This window comes from Saimiri boliviensis, chromosome 6 (genome assembly GCF_048565385.1).
Source record: "Saimiri boliviensis isolate mSaiBol1 chromosome 6, mSaiBol1.pri, whole genome shotgun sequence".
NCBI classification, from domain to species: Eukaryota; Metazoa; Chordata; class Mammalia; order Primates; family Cebidae; genus Saimiri; species Saimiri boliviensis.
The window spans coordinates 101,363,249-101,389,387 of record NC_133454.1 but is presented as its reverse complement, the minus strand read 5'-3'; the positions used below and the strand labels follow the sequence as shown (position 1 = coordinate 101,389,387).

The 26,139-nt window shown below is 44.5% G+C and overlaps 1 protein-coding gene and 1 pseudogene across 5 annotated transcripts in view; one reads left to right on the top strand and one right to left on the bottom strand.

Annotated features, from left to right (window-relative positions):
- Positions 1 to 385: 385 nt before the first annotated feature.
- Positions 386 to 26,139, bottom strand: part of TCP11L1 (t-complex 11 like 1) — a 38,840-nt gene continuing 13,086 nt past the window's right edge. For 3 of the 5 annotated variants that reach the window (XM_003919967.4, XM_010333208.3, XM_039470592.2), the window contains exons 3-10: positions 25,538 to 25,670; positions 22,634 to 22,754; positions 21,743 to 21,963; positions 20,677 to 20,813; positions 18,122 to 18,318; positions 13,559 to 13,740; positions 10,677 to 10,849; positions 386 to 7,107 (exon numbers count right to left, since the gene is read on the bottom strand). In XM_003919967.4, the coding sequence (XP_003920016.1) occupies positions 6,905 to 7,107; positions 10,677 to 10,849; positions 13,559 to 13,740; positions 18,122 to 18,318; positions 20,677 to 20,813; positions 21,743 to 21,963; positions 22,634 to 22,754; positions 25,538 to 25,670 (1,367 nt within the window). In that variant the 3' untranslated portion in view covers positions 386 to 6,904. The remainder of the gene's footprint in view (positions 7,108 to 10,676; positions 10,850 to 13,558; positions 13,741 to 18,121; positions 18,319 to 20,676; positions 20,814 to 21,742; positions 21,964 to 22,633; positions 22,755 to 25,537; positions 25,671 to 26,139) is intronic. The other 2 variants (XM_074401287.1, XM_074401288.1) reach the window with 2 other exon arrangements.
- On the top strand, positions 3,096 to 3,980 carry LOC104650489 (phosphatidylinositol N-acetylglucosaminyltransferase subunit C-like; annotated as a pseudogene).

The window sequence follows — 26,139 nt, the reverse complement described above, 5'->3', positions numbered from 1 at the left end:
GAGATGGTGTCTGGCCTGGCCCCTTTTTCTTAAGGTTACTTTTAAGTCAAGAAAAGTGACACTCCATCAAACCAGGCCTATAGCTTAGTTCTGGTTCTTAGGTCCAGTACGCAATAAATGTAAGTCAGGTGTGACAGAAACCCACATGAAGGATAGTTTTAAGTAGAATTATGTCTGTTTAGGCTTTTAACACATATTTTGTAGAATTCTGGCTATTTCTGAAAGTACCAGTGAACATTTGATAGTTTAATAAATAGAGCTTACCTGGGCTTAAAGGTTATCCCCTACCTCACCCCTTGAAGTTGCTTTGAATACTATGACCAAAAAGGCTTTGCATTAAAATAATTCTATAATGCAAAATCCAACACAAATACACACTTGCAAATATCATCGTAGTTATTTATTCAGATTGTTTTTAAATGAGATAGTGCCTTTAAATATGACTTCATAGTCCATTATCCATTACCATTCATTCATCCATTCATTTGTTCATTCATGGATTCATTTAGTTCAAATAATACAGAGGTGGAGATGGGGAGAAATCACTGGGGTGGAGGTGGATGTCAGGAAGTGAGCAAAGGTAAGACTGCAGTTCTAGTACAGAAGAGATGATGAACGTAAACAACTCTTAAGAGAGGACAGGAAGAAAACCTTCCCTATAGGCCTGTAGAATGCGCTTAACTGAAGGGAAGTTGGGCGCTAACAGTGGAACCTAACACCACAGCAGATGTGCGCCTACAGATAAGAGGGTTACATGTTCACCTTTGTAGCTAAAAACAAAAGGGATAGTCCTTTTCTATGTACAAAGCATTCAAACACTCTAACCAAATGTAATCCTCACAGCAACAGTGTGAATTAGGAGTGTTCCCATTTAACAATGAAAATACTGAGGCCTTAGGAGAATGACTGGCCCAGTGTTGTACAGCCGGTAAGGCAGCGATAGAGGAATAAAGACTCAAACCCAGATCTTTCTCTAATTTGGGAGCTTTGTGCACAATCCTGCTATCGCCAAATGTTAGAATCAGAAGGGAGCTTAAAGACCGTGTCTAGTCCTTTCATTTTAAAGGAGTTGGGAATGGGCCCTGATTTGCCCCAGCTAGTACATTACAGAGGGACGATTCGAGCCCTGGTTTCCTGACAGCTCCCAGTCTGTCCACTCTACCACCTGGCCTCACAATGAAAAGAAACACAAATGTTCCACATGTAAATCAGAGCTCACCAAAATGTCACTGAAAATCAAACAGCAAACACCTATTCTCTTTGCAACTCACCAGCAAAGTTGGTGGCAGCAACACTTCCTCTATTCCCAGGAATCTTAAGGCTTTGGAGAAATGAAAATAAGCACCACCACAAAAACAGAATTGCTGAATAATCCATTTAGAATCTTGGCCAGTATGTGCATACTATAGGCCTATTAAGTCAAACTTATTAATAGCTTTTCTTCACAGAGGAAGAAGTTCATATATACCTACCGACGGCATTGGATCAGTAAGATATCATGTCAGTGTGCTTCTTACCTGAAGAACATTTACGGTGGAGTCATATCATCACATAAATAATCACATTTTATAGCTTGCTTCAGAGGGAATTTTTTTTTGAGACGGAGTCTTGCTCTGTCATCCAGGCTGGAGTGCAATGGTGTTACACCGGCTCACTGCAAACTCCACCTTCCAGGTTCAAGTGATTCTCCTGCCTCAGCCTCCCAAGTAGCTGGGATTACAGGCGCCCTCCACCGTGCCCGGCTAATTTTTGTATTTTTAGTAGAGACCGGGTTTCACCATCTTAACCAGGCTGGTATCGAACTCCTGACCCTGTGATCCACCTGCCTCAGCCTCCCAAAGTGCTGGGATTACAGGAGTGAGCCACTACACCCAGCCAGAATGAGATTTTTAAAAACACCAGGACTGAGAATCCATACACCCAACCAAGAGCCAACAAAGTAGCAGTTACTGCTCTAAACATTCACTCATTCATGAGACTATTGAAGAAATCCCAAGAGGCTTGGTGATACTGACCTCACTCTCAGTTCTGTCCACAAGTAGCAAAGTACTACTGCCAAATACACCTGGCAATTTCAGGAAAAAGACACTTGTTTCCACAACCTGTTACTGAATGCAGCATACAGAATCCATTCTATTCTGAAGAACACCACACTCCAAAGGATGTTTTGTTTTGGAGGGAGAGCTGTAGGGGAAGGTACAGCTGGATGCTTAGTAATGCTTCCTGAGTGACTAAATGAACAAAGTGGATCTCCCTGGCCCTTAGCAATAATCCTATGAGATTCCAGGAAGAAAATTAGCTTATTTATCTTCATAGAGCAACAACAAAATGATTCAATATGAATATTGTGGTTCTGAAGTTTGCTTCCTTCATTCTTGGCTTTTGCCAGTTGCAGAACTCCACCAGTGGACATCGAGGTAGTGGGGGGCCAAGAGAGTCTCTGAAGCCAATTATTCATGTATCAAGATTTCAAACTGTCCAGATGGAATTCTGGCAATGTAAGAACTCAGGAGGGGAAAAATACCTTGAAAGAATCTACTCTTACAAAAGAAGAGTTTTTGAGATTTAGGAAGAATGGCTGTAGGAAGCGGTGATCGCTGCTGTGTAGTTGGGGGTAAGCTCCTCTCCTTCAGCCTTGGAAGGGAGGAAAAGGTTCCAAACACTCAGAGGCCGAGGCTTCTCAGCCCAGGAACCCAGGATCATACAATCACCAGGCACAGTGGCCACACAGCAGCCTCCACCTCAAGAGAACAATTCCAGAAGTGACCTCATTAAACATACCATAGAAGACGTGATTTTCTTCTTTAAAAGTACCCTCACAAGGAAAAAGGCAGGTGGCCGCCATTCCCCAGCCACGCATCCCCAGGAACTCTTGGGCAGGAACTTGGCTGTGCTGTCCTGCCTCAGAGACAAACTCATTTATTTTAGGTCTAGCCTAGATTGCTGCCTTTGAAAACATGGAAAAGTCAGTAGAACATCAACCACAGCATGGAACATCCAGGGAGGTCTCATTTCAAAACATCATCAAGAACAAGAACCACATGGACTTCTGTGAAACCAATGATTAAACTGGCCTGAGGCTGAATGAAAGGATAATGTGTCCCCAACCTGTAACTGACACCAAGGAGGTAAAGTGGCAGAAGGTCTTGTACAAGAAACAGCCCTTTCCTGATAACTTAGTGGACCTGGTTCCTGGAAGAGCTCCGGAAAAACATCCAGGCTTGGAAATACCAAAATTGGATTGTGGTACTTGAGTCCAGTGTGGTGATCCAGCAGCTGTGCAGCGTTTGTCATTTTCTGGTTTTCTGGTGTTCCATGGATGAGGGTCTTCTAGTCCCCCACTGGCTTTTTGGGACTGGCCTAGCTTCTCCATTGATTGGGTGTTTTGTTTGATTTCACTGATGGAGGTGAAGGGCGGAAGAAAAGTGGGTGGGCCTGGTGGGCTGACCTGGAGAGTGCCCTAGTCTTCATTACTTTCACTTATGGCTTTTCACCAGTGCTAAAGAACCTGGCAGAGTCTGTCGGCACTGACACCATCTATGCCATGTCCATCTTCATGCTGTTGGGCCACCTCATCTTCTGTGACTATGGTGCCAATACTGAAACTGTGTCCAGCACGCTATCCTTGAACATGGCCACCTTTGCTTCTGGCTGCTGGCATCACGCCTTCCCTGGTCCCTGCATGCCTTCATCATGGTAACACTTGCCTCCAGGTTTCTGTCCTGTGGCCCATGTTACAGAAGAAACTAAAGGCATGTACTCCCTGGAGCCATGTGGTGGTCACACTGCTTTTTGTGTTTAGCTTTGGGAGGCTACTGTCTATTAGTGCTGTGGGAGCCGTACTCTTTGCCCTTCTGCTGATTTCTGTCTCATGTCTCTGTCCATTCTACATCATTCGCCTGCAGCTTTTTAAAGAAAACATTTACGGGACTTGGGATGAAGCAAAAATCAAGGAAGACTTTCCCAGGTTCCCCAGCTAAATTAGGGATGTCCTGACAGACTAGCCTCCTAACTAGCATAAAACTTGAAGACAGAGTTCCATTCTGGATGCAGCATGTCAGTGTGGTAAGAGAACAGAGATCAAAAGAAAATAAAACAAATGAACCAAACGCTTGGGTGGTGAGGGTGCTTATCCTTTCTGTAATTCTGTGGATGAAAGAACTTTCTGGGGCCCTCTTGAATTATTCACTGTAACAAATGAAGTGATATGGTTTCTATTTAAAAAAAAAAAAATAACACATTCAGGCTGGGCACAGTGGCTCATGCCTACAGTCCCAGCACTTTGGGAGGCCGAGGCAGGCAGATCACCATGGTTGGGAGTTTGAGACCAACCTGATCAACGTGGAGAAACCCCGTCTCTATTAAAAATACAAAATTAGCTGAGCATGGTGGTGCATGCCTATAATCCAAGCTACTTGGGAGGCTGAGACAGGAGAATCACTTGAACCCAAGAGGCGGAGGTTGCAGTGAGCCAAGATTTCGCCACTGGACTCCAGCCTGGGCAACAAGATCAAAACTCCTTCCTCCCTCCCCCTTCAAAAATAACACATTCAAACAAACAAACAAAAAATAAATATAAATAAAAGTTCTCTCACAAAATGTGGCCAGTCTGCCAGATTAGAGTGACCCCAGATTCTCCAGTCTCCTGCCTGGGATCTAAAGATATATCTGGCTCTACTTTTTGGTGAGGAGAGACAGGCTATGGCTCTGTCAACCAGGCTGGAGCATAGTGGCACGACCATTGCTCACTGCAGCCTCAAACTCCTGGGCACAAGCAATCCTTTTGCTTCAGCCTCAGCTTGTACCTGGGAGTACAACTGTGAGTACAACCATGTGCCACCAAACCAGGCTAATTTTTTTGTACTTTTTGTAAAGATGTCATCTCACTATGTTACCCAGGCTAGATTTGAACTCCTGGGCTCAGGTAACCCTCCATCTTGGCATCCCAAAGTGCTGGGATTATAGGTGTGAGCCACCGTGCCCAGCCCTGTTGTTGTTGTTTTTAAATTTATCACATCATCATAGATTAGTACCAACATCAATGCTGATCTGTATACATGCAATTTCTACCTGAGCTCCTAGCGCCAGATCCAAGTCCTTATATAAACCCTGGGTCCATCAGCAATCTCGAAAATCCTGAAAGCAGAATGTATTCACTCTACTGGGACCAATATCCTTTTCATGGAATATCTTCTTTCCTCCCCATCAGTCCTATTGGAATATCCACCCAACTGCTTCTTCAAGTCTTTCTTGAAAACTTACAGTCACTGCATTTCCTTACAAAGAGGGCTCAGAGAAAACAGCTGCTAGTAGTAAAATGTAGCCCTTACCCCTGGGTGTGCAGGGATGGCTTCTGGTCTTCCTGAGGTCTTTCTGAAATGGCTTCTAAGTTTCTTTTTTTTGAGACAGAGTCTCACTCTGTCACCCAGGCTGGAGTGCAGTGGCATGATCTCAGCTTACTGCAGCCTCTGCCTCTTGGGTTCAAGAGATTCTCCGGTCTCAGCCTCTCAAGTAGCTGGGACTACAGGCATGTACCACCACACCCAGCTAAGTTTTGCATTTTTAGTAGAGACAGGGTTTCACTATGTTGGCCAGGCTGGTCTCAAACTCCTGACCTAAGGTAATCTGCCCACCTTGGCCTCCCAAAGTGCTGGAATTACAGCTGTGAGTCACTACACCCAGCCAGCTTCTAAGTTTCTCTTAGCTTCCCATCCAGAAGGCTTCACATGCTGCTATTACTGCATTACTCATACAGTAACAGAGTCTGACCCCTTGCTGTTCTGGCAGTTGGAGATCATTCCAACTTCATGGCTCTGCTTCTAATATAACGTTCCTGTCTAAAATACACACATGCACGTGTACACTTTAAAACAAACAAACAAACAAACAAACAGAACAGATCATCTGTGAGACCCAAATCACTCACAGTCAGAGGACATGTCAGGAATTCTGGTCACTGAAGTTGCTTGAAAAATAATGCTCAAACACCAGAGATTTTCTGACTTCCTTACCTAGGAGATTCGTGAACTCAAGCTATTTTATCTGAAAACACTTAAATCTAATTCCAGAATTTAATTTAATCAACACATCTGTGTATTGTCTCAGAGTAAAATTTTCAGTAAGAATTTCAGACATTTCCTTCACATTACAGTAAACTATTTTTCAAAAAAATTCCTCCTTGACTTTCAAGGGTTGAAAGTCAAAGAATTTCCTTTCACTAGATGTCATAACTGCTGTCATCCAGATGCAGGAGTAATTCTGTATAAAAGAACAAGCTTTTTAAAGTCCAATAACTCTGTGTCTTTTGGGGAAGGTTAAAATAAAAAAAATTTAAATATAAAAAATAAAGTAAAAAAAAAAAAAGAGACAAATAATTCTCTTCTAGAACAAAGGGCTTGGGAGCAATAAATAGGGAGAGAAAATGGCACTAAGAAGTTATGTAGCCCTTCTAACAAAAAATACCAGGAGGGAGGAGTCGGGGGCAAGGCTGTTTGAGGGAGGGCAAAAGGTGAAGTCATGGCTTGGTCTCTTTTACGCTTGGATGGCTGTCAGCACGGGGTATCTGAAAGAAGAACTACCCAGATTGCAGAAGAGAGAGGTCCCAGCCTCTTCGGAATGACAAGATGGGAAAGGAGTGGAGACACAGCTGAATGTTACCTGCAAAACTTGAGAACAAAAATCTTCTTTGATTTGTAAACTTGCACTCATAAATACAATCTCTCAAAATAGCATTCAGTGCATTTTTCAACGAATCTTTCCAACAGTGATACATAATATTCTTCCTTTTGGAATCGGTGCTGTTGAATAGACAGGTACTATACAGCCATTTTCCAATGCAACATTAGAGTTGAGAACAGGTATTCTGCGGCGAGTGAGTAATACTGCTGCTGTAGGTGCATACACGTTAGGATCGGACGAGGATCTTACTGAGGATTGCATCATAGTAGGGACAGAAGACCATCTTGTTATAGTTGACCAGGCGAGCAAATTTAATAGCAACTTCCTCCAGCTCTCTCTGAACTGGACTGAGTCCCCCAGGGACTGTGGGTAATGGCTTCTGATGACCTGAGGCAAGGTAGGTTTCTAAGAAGGTCAGGATTCGAGATTCTGTGATGAAAAGAAAGTGGTTAGTTGTTTCTTGTCCTTCACCTTACAAACCCCCGAGTTTTACAAACAGTCCTCAGCTTTAACCATCACTGAGCCTTAGGGAAAGTGGTCCCCGATCAATACTCCCAGACCAGATACCCACAGCGCCTTGCACTGCTGCACACTCATCCCATTTATAATGTTTTCTTTCCCCTTTAGATGGTAGTTTCATGAAGGTAGGAGCCACCTCATCTTGTTCACCATGTCTCCTCAGCACTCAGCACAGTGCCTGGCAAGAGACCCAGCTCCCAGGAGAAGCTCAAACACACTTGAAATGCAAGAATGAAGGCATGAGTGGCCGGACGCAGTGGCTCATGCCTGTAATCCCAGCACTTTAGGAGGCTGAGGCAGGTAGATTACCTGAGGTCAGGAGTTTGAGACCAGCCTGGCCAATGTGACGAAGCCCTGTCTCTACTAAAAATGCAAAAATTAGCCAGGTGTGGTGGTACACACCTGTAGTCCCAGCTACTCAGGAAGCTGAGGCATGAGAATCACTTGAACCCAGGAGGTGGAGGTTGCAGTGAGACGAGATCACACCATTGCACTCTAGCCTGGGCAACAGAGCAAGCCTGTCTCAAAAATAATAATAATAATAATAATAATAAAATGAATGCATGAGTAAGACATGAGTGACTAGAGATATGCTCTGCTGTTAGAGGAGCAAGACATCCTGAAACCAATGTTAGCCATTACTGATGATCACATAAAAAGGTAGAGAAATAAAGCAGAAATTACAGGTTCAAAAAAGTAAAGAGAAGCACCAGCAGCTGGTGACCTTTTTCCTACTAAGACTCTATGAAAGCAGCACATGCTTCCTTCTCTGCTGCCTGCCAAGGCAGTCGGGAGCATTTGTAAACTTGTCCTACTCTGAGGAATAATTTAGGTTGAAGCTTTTCTAGTCCATTCCCCTTCATAACGCTTTTGCACTCTTGTGTACCCTCATGAAAAAAGATTTGATCAAGCCACACTTCTTGCAGATTTTATCACAAAAACAATAGAGACATTTATATGGAATGGACTTTTTTAAACTACATGCCCTGCCTCCTGCCTGGGGTATCCTCTCAGGCGCAAATAACTTAGGCCTTCCTGAACCTCACAATAGAGACAGAAAACTTCCGACAAGACAGGACCTGCCACCCTTATTTATTTATTTATTTTTCCCAAAACAGTTTCACTCTGTCACCCAGGCTACAATGCAGCGGTGCAGTCTCAGCTCACTGCAACCTCCGCCTCCCGTGTTCAAGTGAGTCTCCTCCCTCAGCCTCCCGAGCAGCTGGGATTGCAGAGATGCACCACCCCGCTCAGCTAATTTTTGTATTATTAGTAGAGGCAGGGTTTCACCATGTTGGCCTGGCTGGTCTTGAACTCCTGACCTCAAGTGATCTGCCCACCTCAGCCTACCAAAGTGCTGGGATTACAGGTGTGAGCCACCGCACCTGACCCTATCACCCTTATTCTTTTGTTTGTTTCTTTTTGAGATGGAGTTTCCCTCGTCTCCCAGGCTGGAATGCAATGGCGCAATCTTTGCTCACTCCACCTCCTGGGTTCAAGTGATTCTCCTCTGTCTCAGCCTCCTGAGTAACTGGGATTACAAGCACACACACCACCATGTCCAGCAAATTTTTGTATTTTTAGTAGAGATGGGGTTTCATCATGTTAGCCAGGCTGTTCTCGCACTCCTGACCTCAGCTAATCTGCCCACCTTGGCCTCCCAAAATGCTGGGATTATAGGTGTGAGTCACCATGCCTGGCCCTATTACCCTTATTCTTAAGTTAGTTTGGTTCTCTAAGGTTCCCAGGGCTGGTAGCCTCACCAAACAGAAATCTTTGTATTGTTCCTACCCAAAGATTTGTTTTTCTTTCTTTTCTTTCTTTTAGAGACATGGTCTTGCTCTATCACCCAGGCTAGAGTGCGGTGGTGGTGCAGTCATAGCTCACTGCAGCCTCAAACTCCTGGGCTCATGATCCTCCTGCCTCAGCCTCTGAGTAGCCAGGACTACAGATGCATGTCACTGTCCTGGCTAATTTTATATATGTTTTAATTTTTGGTAGAGATGGGGTCTCACTATGTTGCCCAGATCGTCTTGAACTTCTGGTTTTAAGTGATCCTCCCAGTAAGGGCTAGTTTGTAATCCCCATGACTAAGACTGGTTGTTACAAAACAACCCAGGCAGCAGGATGAGAAGCAACTTGCTGGCCACAGGTCTACTTGCAGGCACTTGCCTGCCTCCCTACCAACAGTGTAAGTCTCGGCTGAGTGCAGTGGTTCATGCCTGTAATCCCAGCGCCTTGGGAGGCCAAGGCAGGTGGATCACTTGAGTCTAGGAGTTTGAGATCAGCCTGGCCAACATGGCAAAACCCTGTCTCTACAAAATGGAGTGCAGTGGTGCAATCTCAGCTCACTGCAATCTCTGCCTCCTGGGTTCAACTGATTCTCCTGCCTCAGCCTCCCAAGTAGCTGGGATTACAGGTGCATGCCGCCACACCCAGCTAATTTTTTTTTTTTTTGAGATGGAGTCTTGCTTTGTTGTCCAGTCTGTAGTGCAATGGCACAATCCCGGCTCACCGCAACCACTGCCTCTTAGGTTCAAGAGGTTCTCCTGCCTCAGCCTTTCCAGTAGCTAGGACTTACAGGCATGAGCTACCACACGCAGCTAATTTTTGTATTTTTACTAGAGATGGGGTTTCACCATGTTGGCCAGGCTAGTCTTGAACTTCTGACCTTAGGTGATCTGCCCACCTTGGCTTTCCACAGTGCTGGGACTACAGGCATGAGCCATCTCGCCTGGCCAGCTAATTTTTTTTTTTTGTATTTTTCGTAGAGATGGGCTTTCACCGTGTTAGTCAGGTTGGTCTTGAACTCCTGACCTCAGGTGATCCGCCCACCTTGGTCTCCCAAAGTGCTGGGATCACAGGCACGACCCACTGCGCCTGGCCGCATTAAAAATATTTAATATTTCAAGTTTATTATAAATTTTAAATAGCAATATCTTATTACCATTTTAATAGTTTTATTATATTTGATATAATGTTGATAGTATTACAAATATTTAATAATATTTTAATAGTATTTTAAAATAACATCTTCATTTTGCTCTTCAGCTATTTTTGTTACTGCTCCTATTTACTAAGGGCTTACTATGTGTTGCCAGGCACTATAGCAAGTGCTTCACCATCTCGTCTCAGGGAGTCCCTGCAGTGACCTAGTAAGGTTGCTGCTCTTATTCCCACTTTTAGAGATGAGGAAACTCGAATGACAAGTCACACGCCCAAGCTGCACAGTAAGCCCTGGGGTACCGCTTGTGAACCCAGGTGAGTGATTCCGAAGTCACAGCCCTTAGAACAATAATGGCTGCCTGGTCCAGTGCCCGTCTGTTGGGTGGCCCTGGTCTCTCTGTGATGCTTCATCACACTGTCTCCTTGCCCATCAGCATCCTAACCCCAGCTAAGCCCTCAGTTTTCTTCAGAGGGGCCTGTCCTCCAGCCCCTCAGAGGGCACATCCCTGCTGCCTGCCTTCCCTCAAACATACCCATGATCCTGCGAATGGGGTCGTCAGGACTGGCCACAGCCTGGATCTGGCCCTTGAGCACGGTCTCCTTGTCCATGGTGAAGGGGGAGGACCCACACAGGGAGAGGCAGCTGCTCACCTCCAGGCATACCTTCTCCCCGATGGTAGTGAGGACATCCTTCAGATGGAAGGAGCTGGAGCGGAGGAGGGGAGAAAGGGGCTATAAGTAAAATACACCTCTAACTGCTCCAACCGCCCATACCCGGTGAGGATGACAGCATCAGTAACTGGATTTATGTGTTCAAGGGACAATTGTGACTCTTTTCCCTGCCACCTTGGCTCTCAGGCTGTGCATACCTGACTGGGGATCTTTCTTCCTCTCTCTCTGCTAGAAAAGACAATGGGAAGGGCAAGGGCTCAGAGTACACCAGGACCAACGACCCAAAGCACAACTTCCTGCTAGCCCTTGTGTGATAAAATCAGCCTGGAATGATCTCAGAATATCTCCATATACCTCTGGAGGGATACACAAGAAAGCAGACATTTGGTGGCTGTGGGACAAGAAGGAGAGAGAAACTCTTCACTGGGTGCCCTTTTGAATCTTTGATTTTTGAAACATGCACATGTATTAACTACTTTTAAAAGAATAAAGAGGCCCAGTGCAGTGGCTCATGCCTATAAACCCAGCACTTTGGTAAAGGCTAAGGCAGGTGGATGAGGAGTTTGAGGTCAGGAGTTTGAGACCAGCCTGGCCAACATGGTGAAACCTCATCTCTACTACAAATACAGAAAGATTAGCTGGGAGTGGTGGCAGGTGCCTATAATCCCAGATCCTGGGGAGGCGGTGGTAGAAGAATCACTTGAACCCAGGAGGCAGAGGTTGCAGTGAGCAGAGATTGCATCATCGCACTCCAGCCTGGACGACAAGCGAAAACTCTATCTAAAAAAAAAAAAAAAAAAAAAAAAAATTTAAATTAAAAATTAAAAAAAATAAAATAAAAGAATAAACTTCAAATCCTAAAGTTAAAAAAAAAAAGAGTACCTGGATACCCTGGGACCCCCAGGCTCTCCCAGGGTGCTTGCAGGGAGCCCCTCTGCTGAGAGGCATGCTGTGAGAAGGTAACTGCCTCTGTTCTGGGTCTAGATCCTTTGTAAAGTAGAATTACTGGGGGGCATGGGAGCAAGCCTTGGCACTCACCATTGTCACCAGCTCTGTGCCCACCACTGAAGGGTGAGTGTGGATATGGGAGTGTAAGGCTGGGCTCCCAAGGAAGCACTGGCCTGGGTCCCTCCCTCAGCGGAAGCTTTGACAGAATAGTTCTTCAGGCAGGGGACCTAGGTGACAGCCCAGGGCTGCGCCTGTGCAAAGGCCTCAGGCTAAGCCCTCAGCTGAGCAAACAGTTTCCTGGCCTCTCAACAAACTAGTCTGACTGTCAAAACTGTTGAACTCCTATCCACAACATGTGGACATGCCCCACACTGCACTGCACACACCCATGCTTTGTGCAAATTCAGCAGCAAAATTCCTCCATTTTGTAAAGATGAGAATGTTTAGGGGGTACTTCCCTCGAAGAAGTCTCTGAATTGGACCTTGTCAGATAGAGCATTTGCTTAGAACCACTCAAAGATATTCTATAGGCTGGAACCACAGAAGTCACCCAACATGACTCCATGGTAGGAGCAGTCACTGAGGCCTGCACACATGCACACTTACATGTGTGTTAAGTGTGTACTAGGTCACAACAGTAAATGAATTTCTTACTGCGGGTCCTAGTTACCAACATTTTTGTCCCAATTAATGACTGGGTTTCAGTTTCTTCATAGGCTCCAGTAAAAGCTGAATGCATTTGAATGGCTTTGGGAGAGAAATAAAGCACTCAACAAACATCAAACACAAAAACCTTGGAGGTCAGAAGACAAACAGCCCCATTAAAGAAGGAAGGGGTCAGACACCATTCTGCTCCCTGCATAGGGAGAATAAAGGAGTTGATGGCACTCAGCACAGAGCCAGGCCCCGGGAGGAGCATGCTAACAGGGCATGGAGGACCACGGGACCCCTAAGCCCAGGATCTCCAACTCCTCAAGGCAAGAAACCACTGATACCAGCACTCCCCACCCTACCCATAGCCGACCCCTGCCTAAGCCACTTCTCTTGCCTCCTAAATGCTCCCTCACATCTACTATGTGCCCCCCACCAAAATTTAAATTTAAGAACTGGGTGTGGTGCCTCACGCCTGTAATCCCAGCCCTTTGGGAGGCTGAGGTGGGCGGATGAGACGTCAGTAATTAGAGGCCAGCCTAGTCAATATGGTGAATCACTGTCTCTACTAAAAATACACAAAAACAAAACAAACAAAAAAACTAGCCATACATGGTGGCATATAACTGTCGTCCCAGCTGCTAGGAGACTGAGGCAGGAGAATTACTCGAACCCAGAAGGCATAGGCTGCAGTAAGCACACACTGTGCCACTGTACTTCAGCCTGGTGAACAGAGGGAGACTCTTGTCTCCAAAAAAAAAAAACAACAACAACAACACAAATCTAATGATGCTCTCTCCCTCTTGTTTCAAACTCTTCAATGGCTCCCTACTGCTCTTAGGATAATAACCCAACTCCTCGTTGTGGCCTCTAAGGCCCTATAGGCTACTCGGCTAGTCACATACATTTTAAAGCCACAATCCTAGAGCTTTGCTAACCCTGCAGCTGTTTCTAACTTTGACCCTGTGACCCTGAATAAAGTCTGCTAGGGTCTTCGCCAAGTGAACCGAGACAGCAAGGTTTCTTCTCAGTTCCTAGAGAGTGGCCCTGGGTTCGGCCTTACACTGAGAGATCCCCTCTGGGAGACTCCAGTCGGCTCTCTGCCATCCACCGCCTCCCATCCACACACAACAGTTCCACTTACGGTAGATGCATATCTGTTAGCAAAATTTTCACAATCATCTTGAGTTTCTCAGCAAAGTCAGCCTGGCTGGAAATTCCTGGGGCTGCCATGCTGAAGGTGACCAGCAACACAGCCCCCAGGATGGTCAGTTGTTCCAACTGCAACTGGAGCTCGTGGAAGCGAGACTGGTCCATCAAAACTGTCTGTAATAAACAGAAGAGACCATCGCTGAGCTGCAGGTCCGGGCTGGACAGCAGAGGGCAAGAGCGCCACAGCTCCTACACCTGCCTCTGCAGCTTCCCTCAGGGTTTGCACTAGTGGTCAGAGTTTTGAGGGAGTCCCGTGTGAAATAACGCCTCTATCTCAGAGCCCTTCCTCCTGAGCAAGGATGCAGCATAGCACCCTCACTAAGAACACAGGCCTGGGTGTAAAGCCAGGCTCTGGGCTTAACAGCATGACCTCCCTGGCTGGGCAAGGTAGTTCACGACGGTAATCCCAGCACTTTGGGAGGCCAAGGCAGGCAGCTCACCTGAGGTCAGGAGTTCAAGACCAGCCTGACCAACATGGCAGAGCCAGCACTTGATAAATAAAAGTTATGTTGTTAGGACGAAAAGCATAATGAGGCACAGACCTAGGGTCCCCAGTGCCTCCCAGTTTGTCTGGAACTGTCCCAGTTTTCAAATTGAAACTCCCACATCATGTGAACCACCACTCAGTCCCCAGCAAACTAGGACAGCCAGTCACCCTGTATAGAGCAATGGAAGGCCAGGTACGGTGGTGGGCGCCTGCAGTCCCAGCTACTGGGAAGCTCCAGCAAGAGGATGGCTGAGGCCAAAAGTTCAAGGCTGCAGTGCACTATGATCATGTTTGTGAACAGCCACTACACTGCAGCTTGGGCAACACAGCAAGACCCCATCTTAAAACAACAACCACCCCAGGGCAATGGAGGGGAGAAGTGCCTTGTGGGCAGAGCCTACACGTATTCACCTTGGTACCCACTCAGCACCCAGCACACAGGAAGCTAGTAAGGACTGGTGAGTAAATAAAGGAGAAAGAAACAGGAAGCACAGAGAGTAGAAGTGACAAAGAACAACCCAAATACTCCCAGAAAGCAAGTGCATTCCCACGACTGCTTCCCCCATGTTAAAGGAAGCCCTGGGTCCTACCATGCCAGCGCCCCTGCCCAGGTGGATGAGGGAAGGAGAAGGGAAAGGCTGCACAGATGGGTGTTTGATCTGAGAGTTTACAGGCTCATCAAATGGACTCTAAGGGCCTGTCTTGCTGTCAGAAATTGGGATTTGCCAAATCAATACATGAACAATGTGGGGTCACAGCCAAGAAGCAAAAACTATCTCTGAGGATTGAGAATCCTCTGCTGATAAACAAATAAACTCCCAAGGACTTATCGTCTGTCTTTTCTGACTTCACGTGGCATTGTGGCTTCCCAACAGCCCGCAGGACTTGAGTTTAAGAAGGAGATTGCCAATGATCAATTCCTGGAGTAGACAGCGGTCCCCAGGGACCATCACCATCTTCCCCACAGCGTTTTTTGTTTTTTTTGTTTGTTTGTTTTTTCCCCAGAAAAAGAGAGTTTATTCATAAGACTGCAAAGTGAGGAGGCTGGAGAACAGGTCTCAAATCCGCCTCTCCATAGAGAGGGTTTAGGGATATTCACAGCATGAAGAAGCAGGGGTATCTAAGGCCTGGGGAAGACGATTGGCAGTGGGGAAAAGGGAGGTACTGGATGGTCTCCCACAGCTATTTTTAAAGAGATATGTCAGGCTGAGAACTTCCCTCCAGAAGAGAACATGCTACAGTTGAAAGGGAACATTTTCCCATCTTCAATTTGGCATTCTCTTTAGAGCTTCCTCCAGCACAAAACAGGGAACTCAGGGGCAAGAGACAAAACCTTAAGCTCACAACTTCTTGAAGGAAAAATTAGGAACTTACGAGAAAGATATTTAGAGAAGTAGCTTGATCTGAGGCTAGTGATAAGAAGCTCATGTACCCCCAAAAAAGAGGGCAGAGTCTACATACCGAAACAGCTATTTATAGAAAAATTGGGGGAATCCCTTCTTAGTCATCTTCTTAAAGAAGTCTTGCAGTTAGAAGGATATATTATGAAAAACATAAAAAGAAAAAATGTTGTTCAGCATGGAAGGGGAAGAACTTTCTTAGGTAAAGCTGTAAGCAACCACAACACTGTTGTGGTTTTGATCAAGATGTGTAAAAACAGCAGAAAAGTTCAGCAGCACAAATTGGAAGCTTCGTACATTACTGGTGGGATTGTAAAATGATGCAGCTCCTTTGGAAAACAGTTTGGTAGTTCCTCAAAATGTTAAACTTAAGAGTCACTATGTAACCCAGCAAGTCTAACCCTAGGTACATAATCAAGAGAGGTGAAAACGGCCGGGCACGGTGGCTCACGCCTGTAATCCCAACACTTTGGGAGGCCAAGGCGGGTGGATCACGAGGTCAAGAGATCGAGACCATCCTGGTCAACACAGTGAAACCCCGTCTCTACTAAAAATACAAAAAATTAGCTGGGCATGGTTGCGCGTGCTTGTAATCCCAGCTACTCAGGAGGTTAAAGCAGGAGAATTGCCTGAACCCAGGAGGCAGAGGTTGCGGTGAGCCGAGATTGCACCATTGCACTCCAGCCTGGGTAACAAGAGTGAAACTCCGTCTCAAAAAAAAAAAAAAAAAAAAAGAGGTTAAAACATGTGTCCATGCAGAAACTTACATTGGAATATTCACAGAAGCATAATTTATAATAACAACCCAAATGTTCATCAGCTGATGAATGAATAAACAAAATGTGGTATATCCATACAGTAAAATATATCATTCAGCCTTAAAAAGAAAGGAGGGCTGGGTGTGGTAGCTCATGTCTGTAATCTCAACACTGGGAGGCCATGGAGGGAGGATCACTCGAGGCCAAGAGTTTAAGACCAGCCTGGGTAACACAGTGAGACCCCTGTCTCTACAAAAAACACATTTAAAAATAAGCTGGGTGTGGTGGTACACTCTTGTAATCCTAGCTACCCAGGAGGCTGAGGCAGGAGGATCACTTGAGCCCCAAAGTTCAAGGTTAGAGTGAGCCATTGTACCACCACATTCTAACCAGAGCAATACAATGAGATCCTGTCTCTAAAAACAAACAAACAAAAAAACAAAAACAAAAACCTAGAAAGGGAACACCGACACTACTTCAAAATAAATGAATCTTGAAGACATTATGCTAAGTAAAATAAACCTGACCCAAAAGGACAAAGATTGCATAATTTCACTCATATGAGATACTCAGAGTAGTCCAATTCATAGAGACTCAAAGCGGAATGATGGCTGCCAGGGGCCAGAGGGCAGAGGCAATGGGGAATGACTGGTGTGTTTGGTGGGAAGACAGTTTCACAGATGAAAAAATGAAAATGTTCCAGAGATGGCTGGTGGCGATGGTTGCCCAACAGTGCAAATGCACTTGATGCCACTGAACTGAACAACTAGAAATGGTTAAAATGGTAAATTTTATGTGTATTTTACCACTATTAAAAAAACACAGTGGAAAACAGGACTAACGTACTGCTATATGCTACAACATGGAAAAACGTTGGTGAAAGAAGCCAGGCACAAATGTCTGGTACTGTATGATTTCACTTATATCAAGTGTTCAGGACAGGCAAATCCATAGACAGAAAGCAGAGTTGTGGCTTAAAGGGCTGGAGGGAGAGGGAAAGGGCAGTGACTGTTAATGGGTGCGGGTTTCTATTCAAAGTGATGAAAATGGTCTCATTTTAAACAGTGGTAATGGATGCAAAACTCTGTGATATTAAAAACTGCCGAGATGTACACTCCGAAAGGGAGAATTTTCTGGTACATGAATTATATTAGAATAAAGCTATTCTTTTTACTTTTTATTTATTTATTTTTATTTTTTGAGATGGAGTCTTGCTCTGTCACCCAGGCTGGAGTGCAGTGGTGTGATCTCGGCTCACTGCAACCTCCACCTCCCAGGTTCAAGTGATTCTCCTGCCTCAGCCTCCTAGGTGGCTGGGACTATAGGCCTCCGCCACCATGCCTGGCTAATTTTTCGTATTTTTAGTACAGATGGGGTTTCATCATGTTGCCCAGTCTGGTCCTGAACTTCTGACCTCAAGCAATCTGCCTCCCAAAGTCCTGAGATTACAGGAGTGAGCCACCATGCCTGGCCAAAGCTATTCTTTTTAAAAAGTTCAATAGCATAAAAACAAATACGAGGCCGGGCGCGGTGGCTCAAGCCTGTAATCCCAGCACTTTGGGAGGCCAAGGCGGGTGGATCATGAGGTCAAGAGATCGAGACCATCCTGGTCAACATGGTGAAACCCCTTCTCTACTAAAAATACAAAAAATTAGCTGGGCATGGTGGTGTGTGCCTATAATCCCAGCTACTCTGGAGGCTGAGGCAGGCGAATTGCCTGAACCCAGGAGGTGGACGTTGCGGTGAGCCGAGATCGCGCCATTGCACTCCAGCCTGCGTAACAAGAGCGAAACTCTGTCTCAAAAAAAAAAAAAAAAAAAATGAGTAATGTAACGGCTTGAGAGACCTACTTCGGGGAATGGCCTCTGGAGGTGGTCCCACTTCAGAAGCTTCAGGTAAGCATAATTCTGGACAGCAACAGGGCTCAGCCTGGGCATGTCCTCAGAGCCAGCAGCTGCTCCCCCGACTGGCAGGGCGTGTTTATACTTCTGAGTCATAAGGTCCTCTGAGGCTTCTTCCAGCCACTGGGTGACAAAATCCAGGGAATCTGTGAAAAACAAAGCTTCAAGTATTACCTTGATACTGAGAAGGGATGCTTCTCAGAATTACTTTAGGGACAATCGATGTCCTGGCAGAGTGATAAAAGTAGAAAGTATGAACTTTGGAATCAAATAAAACTTGGAGCAAATCATAGTAGTGCCCACAATTAACTGAGGGATCTCAGACAAGTCATAATGTGTCTGAGTTTCAGATGCCTGATACAGGGAAATTTACAACACCCACCTCACAGGCTGTTGTGAGGATTACACAAGACAATGAATAAGCCAGGCATGGTGGCTCACACCTGTAATCCCAGCACTTTGGGAGGCTGAGGTAGGAAGACTGCTTGAACCCCGGAGTTCAAGACCAGCCTGGGCAATGTGGTAAGGCTCTATCTCTACAAAAAATACAAAAATCAGCCGGGTGTGGTGGCATGTGCCTGTAGGATTACTGCTTGTGCCCCGGAGGTTGAGGTTGTAGTGAGTGGTGATCACACCACTGTACTCCAGCCTGAGTGGCAGAGCTAGATCCTGTCTAAAATAAGAATATATGACACCTAGCCAGGCCTTGCCACATACTTGGTATTTAACAAACCTTCCTTTTCTTCTCTGCCTTCCTGACCACTGTATGATATGGAGCCAGAAGCCCTGGAGACTCCAGCTCTAGAGACAGACGGGATGAGACAGTGGCTAGAGTTTCCCTGTATAAAGTATCCTCTACACTGACGATGAGGCTTTTCCTTGTTTAGATCTTAACCTGGTTTCACTCTGGCTTCCATTCAGCCCAGGGGAAAGTGAACTCTGTCAGAGAAGCCCCACACCACTTTCAGCAGCCCTTAAGTACCCCTGCTTTTCTAAGGTGAGTAATGCAGCGGGCACCCTGAGGGATACAGAGAGAGAGCTGGAGGATCTTGCATATCATCTGATAAAAACTGTGCCTATCAGGTCCCGGGAGGTGTTGCAGCTCTGTCAGTGGATGCTTCCTTAAAACCAGGTGGGCAGCCAAGGTGGCAGCTGTGGTCTGCTCTTCACTGGGGCAGGGGGACACAGCTCTGGCTTGCTCTGAGCGCTCAGTCCTGACTGCTGAGCCATCTAGCTTCACTCTCTCTTCTGTAGACAGCATGCTCCCGTAACCTGCCAGCTTTAGGAAACCTGGGCTTCCATGTTGTGAGTTAGGTGCTAGATTCAGGCACTGTAGCTGCTTCCACCCTAGCAGTAAGTCCTCCACTGCACCCCTGCTTCCAGGGCCAAGCCTTAATATTAAGGCTCTTCGGGCTACAAAACTCTGCCCAGTGGAGGTTGCAGTGAACCAAGATCGCACCACTGCACTCCAGACTGGGTGACAAAGCGAGACTCCAACTCAAAAAAAAAAAAAAACTCTGCCCAGTACTCTCACAACATTGGTGAGAGTGTGAGCTTGTGGTCTGTCCATTATGGTAAAAACTCTCTCAAAACCTGTTTCCAACATCTGTAAAATGGGGTTAAAAAAAGGTGCCTGGATCATCAGCTTACTGTGTGAGGATAACATACGATCACGCACATATGGCCTGTGGCACAAGCCTGGCACTCAGCAAACATTACCAAACTACTTCTATTTCTACCCCTGCCTTGCCCTTCCCTGACTTCCCCTGGCCCCAGCACCACCTCAGACTTCTCTGCCCGGGGCAGGATGACTCGATTGTGTGGGGCATTGCAGCTAATCTGGTCAGGCAACCCAATCAACCCAGAGACTGCTGTTTTCATCTCCTCATCAGCAAAGTTAGAGGCAAAACAGCATTCATCATACATTGGCTCTGAAAACTGAAATTTACCCAGAATGTCAGCCAGCAATGCAGAGACCATAAAAAGCACCCTAGAAATACAACATAGTTTTAGATTCTGATCGTTGTCTGTTTTCTGCAGTCATCTGAGACGTCCATAAAAATGAAGACTCTTCCTGGGTATAAAACAAGATTTATGCATCCAGAACAAAAGCAAAGTTAAATTTCCTGGTATGCCACAGAGCAAGAAGAAAAGTGAATTAACATTCATAGGACGTCGGTCATGTTTTAAAAAATCAAGACCAAGAATGTATTTTACTTCAAACTGGTGTTTTCATCAAAAAACCATTTATAATTGAGGAATTCATTGTTTTAAATTTCTATTCCCATGGCCTACTCACACATTCCTTTTGCTTGTCAATTAAGTTTTCTTTTCAATGCTTAATAACTCTAGATGAAATCCTAACATTTTGTGTTTTTCTTCTTCAAATCAGACTATTCTCATACTAAATTTTTGTTTTGTTCTGAAAATATTACAACAAGCTATGGCAGCTAAAATGAAAAACCACAGACAACAAAAAAAGTACCACAAAATATAAAACATACTTGGTTGCCTTTCCAAAATCTCCTGAAACTTCTTCCTCTCGTATTCAACTGACTGCTGCATGAGATGAGGCCTGATGCTACTGATAGCAAAGTTGGCCATGTCCACTTTCATTAGGTCCAACACAGAAAAAATTTCTCTAAAAGAAAAAAGGATTTAGAACCAAGCAATTGTAAACTAAACATAGTATTAAAGGAAAAGAGGACCAGACCCGTAGCTCACGTCTGTAATCCCAGTACTTTGAGAGGCCCAGGTGGGAGGACCGCTTGAGCCCAGGAGTTCCAGACCAGCCTGGGCAGCAAAGCAATTGTGACAACATGATAAAAACTGATGGATCTACATGAAGAGCATGTGAGTGCTGATTATACTGTTTTTGAAACTTTTCTGCAGGTTTGGAATTTTTCAAAAGAAAATGTTGAGGGAATTTGATGTAAAAAAAATATACAGATCAAAATGATAAAAGTGATTGTACCTCTGAGTGGTACAATTATGAGTAAATGTCCTCTTTTTACTTTTCTGCATTTTACAAAATGTTTGCTTAAAATTTCTTTGTTAATTCATGAGTACCAAGACTTTGGGAAGTTTAAACTGAAAATAGCTCTCGGCTGAGCACAGTGGCTCATGCCTGTAATCCCAGCACTTCGGGAGGCCAAGGCGAGTGGATCACCTGAGGTCAGGAGTTCGAGACTGGCCTGTCCAACATAGTGAAACCCTATGTCTACTAAAAATACAAAAGTTAGCCAGGCATGGTGGTGCGTGCCTGTAATCCCAGCTACTCAGGAGGCTGAGGCATGAGAATTGCTTGAATGCAGGAGGCAGAGGTTGCAGTGAGTGAAGATTGCCCCATTGCACTCCAGCCTGGGCAACAGAGTGAGACTCCATCTCAAAAAAAAAAAAAAAAAAAAGAAAAGAAAATAGCTCATGCTCCCTTGCCAGTCCGCCTGTCTTCCTCCCCTTCTTCCCTGCCCAGCCTCCCTCCTCCGTCCCCCACAAAAAGAAGAAAAAGAAAAAAAAAAGAAAATAGCTCTGAATTGTAGGTGTACAGAGTATGATTAAATAGTTCCATACCTGAAAAGGGGCACTATTTCCTTAATGTCCTTTAGTTTCTTAACCTCCTCATCTCGAGCAGGTGCACACAGTGTCCCCATCATGCCAATAATGAATTCTGCCAGCTTGGAAATGTCTAGGGCCCCATTCTCTGCTTCCTGCTTTATCAGATCCAGATCCAAGACTTCTGTTATCTGGTTTCTCAGTCTAGTGTGGCCAGGCAGCAAGAAAGATAAGAGAGTCTACAAGAGAAAACAGTTACATTTAATCAAAATTCCTTAGACATAATTTCTAATTACATGTAACTTATAACTATCCAAATAAGGGCTTAATAATTGCTACATAATAGTGCACATATTTTACTTCTTACTCAACAAATCTACAGAAAAACAACATGTTTACAAATCATTTACTATAATTAAGCTTCCACTTAAGCTCCAGGTAGCAATTAAATGGATAGAAGAAAAACTTGTTAATGGTGAAAGAAGAAAAGTATGTTTATTAATGTGAGCCTGTGAGCCAACCACAGATGACAATTTCCATGGATACATTTCTTCTTTGATGCTATTGCTAAAGGCAAACAGTCCCTCCACCTAAAGCTTTCTCTATCCTGAAGCCTGAATCACTTTTTGGCCATTATAAATGGAATGTGTCCATACCTATTAAAATTTATAAATAACCTAGATTTTGTGAAATAACTTTGTTGTCTTTAATGCCTTCGGGTTATCACGGCTTGCTTAAAATTTTTTTTAAAAGGGCATTAAGCCAAAAACACTCTTGATCTACCTTTTGGCAAGTTATTTAACTCTGGATCCTTCAGTTTCTTTATAAAGTCTTCTGGTGGTGAAACAAGAAGTTGAATAAACACTCCTAACACACCAGAAAAGCATCACAATTTACTCTTTGCCTCACCTCTTTGATTTCTCCTACAAGTTTAATAGCATGGTCATATGATGGGGGGTCTTCACTTAGCTGTGCACTCAAGCAATCCCAAAACGCTTTATGTACAATATCCTTTACTCTTTTCTTCAAGCTGGGGCAGTGGGGAAAAAAAAAAAAAAAAAAAAAAAAAAGGTAAAAACCAAAATATCTGAATTTCAAATCACTTTCAAAAGCACAAATACTATGGGTTTCAGGTAAGATCAATCCCAGTCATTTGGACCAAGGAAAAATTTCCCAGGCATACTTCAACCAATGGCATACTTTATTTTAAAAGTTAGCGATTTTTTGCAATAAGCCTCTCATTGGAAAGAATCGCTCTCAAGTAATTGGATGGCCAACATTAATTATTTTTAGTTCCCTGATAGTAGCGAGTTTCCTAAGATTTTTATAATTAGGTAGTCTAAGATAACAATTTAGGCTGGGCATGGTGGCTTATGCCTGTAATCTCAGCACTTTGGGAGGCTGAGGTAGGCAGATCACCTGAGGTCAGGAGTTCAAGATCAGCCTGGCCAGAGGTTGAAGTGAGCCGAGATAGTGCCACTGCACTCTAGCCTGGCTGCACTCTAGCCTGACAGAGCAAGACACTGTCTCAAAATAATAATAATAATGATAATAATAACAATAATTCAGTATGCAGTAGGTTGAAGGGCTTTATTTCCTAAAAATATCATATTCCCATGGGATATATGGGACAATTGCTTAACTAAGTACCAAACTATAACAATTTATATATACATCATAACATTTCATTAAAACCAGTCTTGGCCAGGTGTGGGGGCTCATGCCTATAATCCCAGCATTTTGGGAGGCCAAGGAGGGCAGACCACCTGAGGTGAGGAGTTCAAGACCAGCCTGGCCAATATGGTGAAACACTATCCCTACTAAGAATACAAAAATTAGTGGGGCATGGTGGCACATGCTTGTAGTCCCAGCTACTCGGGAGGTGGAGGCAGGAGAATTGCTTGAACCTGGGAGACGGAGTGAGCTGAGACTGCACCACTGCACTCCAGCCTGGGCAACAGAGCAAGACTCTGTCTCAAAAACAGTAACAAGAACAACAACAAATCAGTTTTTTTGTCTTGAGCACAAAACAAGTAATTCTTCATTATTAAATTCAAAAAAGTGGCTGGGCACGTTGGCTCATGCCTGTAATCCCAGCACTTTGGGAGGCCAAGGCAGGTGGATCACAAGGTCAAGAGATCAAGACCATTCTGGCTAACATGGTGAAATCCCGTCTCTACTAAAAAATACAAAAATTAGCTGGGCATGATGGCATGCCTTTGTAGTCTCAGCTACTTGGGAGGCTAAGGCAGGAGAATCACTTAAACCTGAGAGGCGGAGGTTGCAGTGAGCCGAGATCATGCTACTGCACTCCAGCCTGGCGACAGCAAGACTCTATCTCAAAAAAAAAAAAAAGCAAAAAAGTACTATCTTTGCAGATATAAGAAATATCTGTGAAGTCATATTTAGAAACTTCCTACAAAAGACATTTGCCAGCACAGCAGCCATTCCTCCCTTTTTGTTAACAGAATTTCAGTGTTTTTCAGGGTAACAATATACTCTGCCTGTGACAATAAGTCATGCTGATCTAATAAGCCCATCACAGCAGTTCATTCCCTTTTGCCCGATTTAAGCTTTCCAGTCTCACTTATAACAGGGGTAGCATGTGACTAAATTCTAATTAACAAAATATTAGCAGATGTCTGTTTCATGACTCCAGGGGAAGATGTTCCTCTCTAATGAAAGGAGAGCTCTAGTCTTCCCAACCTTTTCCCTCTTGCCCAGAATGATGATGTATGATGGGATGCTTGGAGCTGCAGCATTCATCCTGCAACCATGAAGACACCCCAACAGACTCTCAGATAGAAGGGCATCGGCACGAATATTTCCTTGATTCTAAAACAAATATTCCCCCCCCCCCATATTTTAATCTCTCAGAAACTTGGATCTTTCTTAAATTCAATGGCATTTTTACAATTATAATGGGCAGTGTTTCTTCTTTCTTAGGACAGCACTTTTTTTTTTTTTTTTTTAAGAAGGGGTTTCACCATGTTGGTCAGGTTGGTCTTGAACTCCCAACCTCAGGTGATCCACCCACCTTGGCCTCCAAAGTGCTTGGATTACAGGCGTGAGCCACCACGCCTGGCCATGACAGCACATTTTTTTTTTTTTTTTTTTTTTTTTTTTGAGACGGAGTTTCGCTCTTGTTACCCAGGCTGGAGTGCAATGGCGCGGTCTCGGCTCACCGCAACCTCCGCCTCCTGGGTTCAGGCAATTCTCCTGCCTCAGCCTCCTCAGTAGCTGGGATTATAGGCATGTGCCACCATGCCCAGCTAATTTTTTGTATTTTTAGTAGAGACAGGGTTTCACCATGTTGACCAGGATGGTCTCGATCTCTCAACCTCATGATCCACCCGCCTTGGCCTCCCAAAGTGCTGGGATTACAGGCTTGAGCCACCGTGCCCGGCATATGACAGCACATTTTTAGAAGGTGCACCTTACAATCAGTAGAGTCTTCTGGTAAGTGCCAGGCACTAGGGACACAGAATAACCCACACACAGTCTTCACCTTTGTGAGGAAACCAACAACTATAGTACAGTGTGATAGTTTCAAAGAAGTGAATGAAACAATGCAATGAAAACACAAGATGAGGCAGCTAGATCCTACTGAGTAGGCAGAAGCTGATAAGAAAGACTCTCACAAAAGATTCCCAGACCTTTTATTTGCATTCTAAAGAATTAGTGTTCCTTGTTTAGGAATATTTTTTAGCAATAATGTACAAAAGAAAAAATTGGTATCAACTGAAGGAAACATTTCCAAAACTGGAAAATGGCAGTATTCTACTAAGCAAGATAATTTAGCAAACACCTTACCTGTTTTCTGGTAATTCAACTGGTTTAATCTGAAAGTCTCCATTTACTACAATTTCATGGGCTAGAGCCATGTTGGTGACGCCTCTTGCTGTCTCTAGAAGTTCTTCTACCGTCACAAAGCGAGGAGGACTAGCTGTAAAAAAACAAAAACAAAACAAAACAAAACGAAACAAAAAACCTCACTGTAAGAGATTTGCTTCTCTAGATTTGATATTATATTAAAATAAGGAGAAGACAGTGGTTCTGGTACCAGATAATAATTTCAGTTATTGCCTCCATTAAAATGTTTGTTCTGACATTTTCAAACTGCAGCAGAATGTTACTTCATATTCTTTTTTTTTAAAACCTAGAATCCTAAAAACAGAGATCATTTATTAATATTCAAAGCATCTGTTTTTTTTGTTGTTGTTGTTGTTGTTGTTTTTGAGACAAAGTCTCACTCTGACACCTAGGCTGGAGTGCAGTGGCGTAATCTCAGCTTACCATGACCTCCGCCTCCCAGGTCCAAGCGATTCTCCTGCCTCAGCCTCCTGAATAGCTGGGACCACAGGTACGTGTCACCACGCCCCGCTAATTTTTTGGATTTTTTAGTAGAGGCGGGG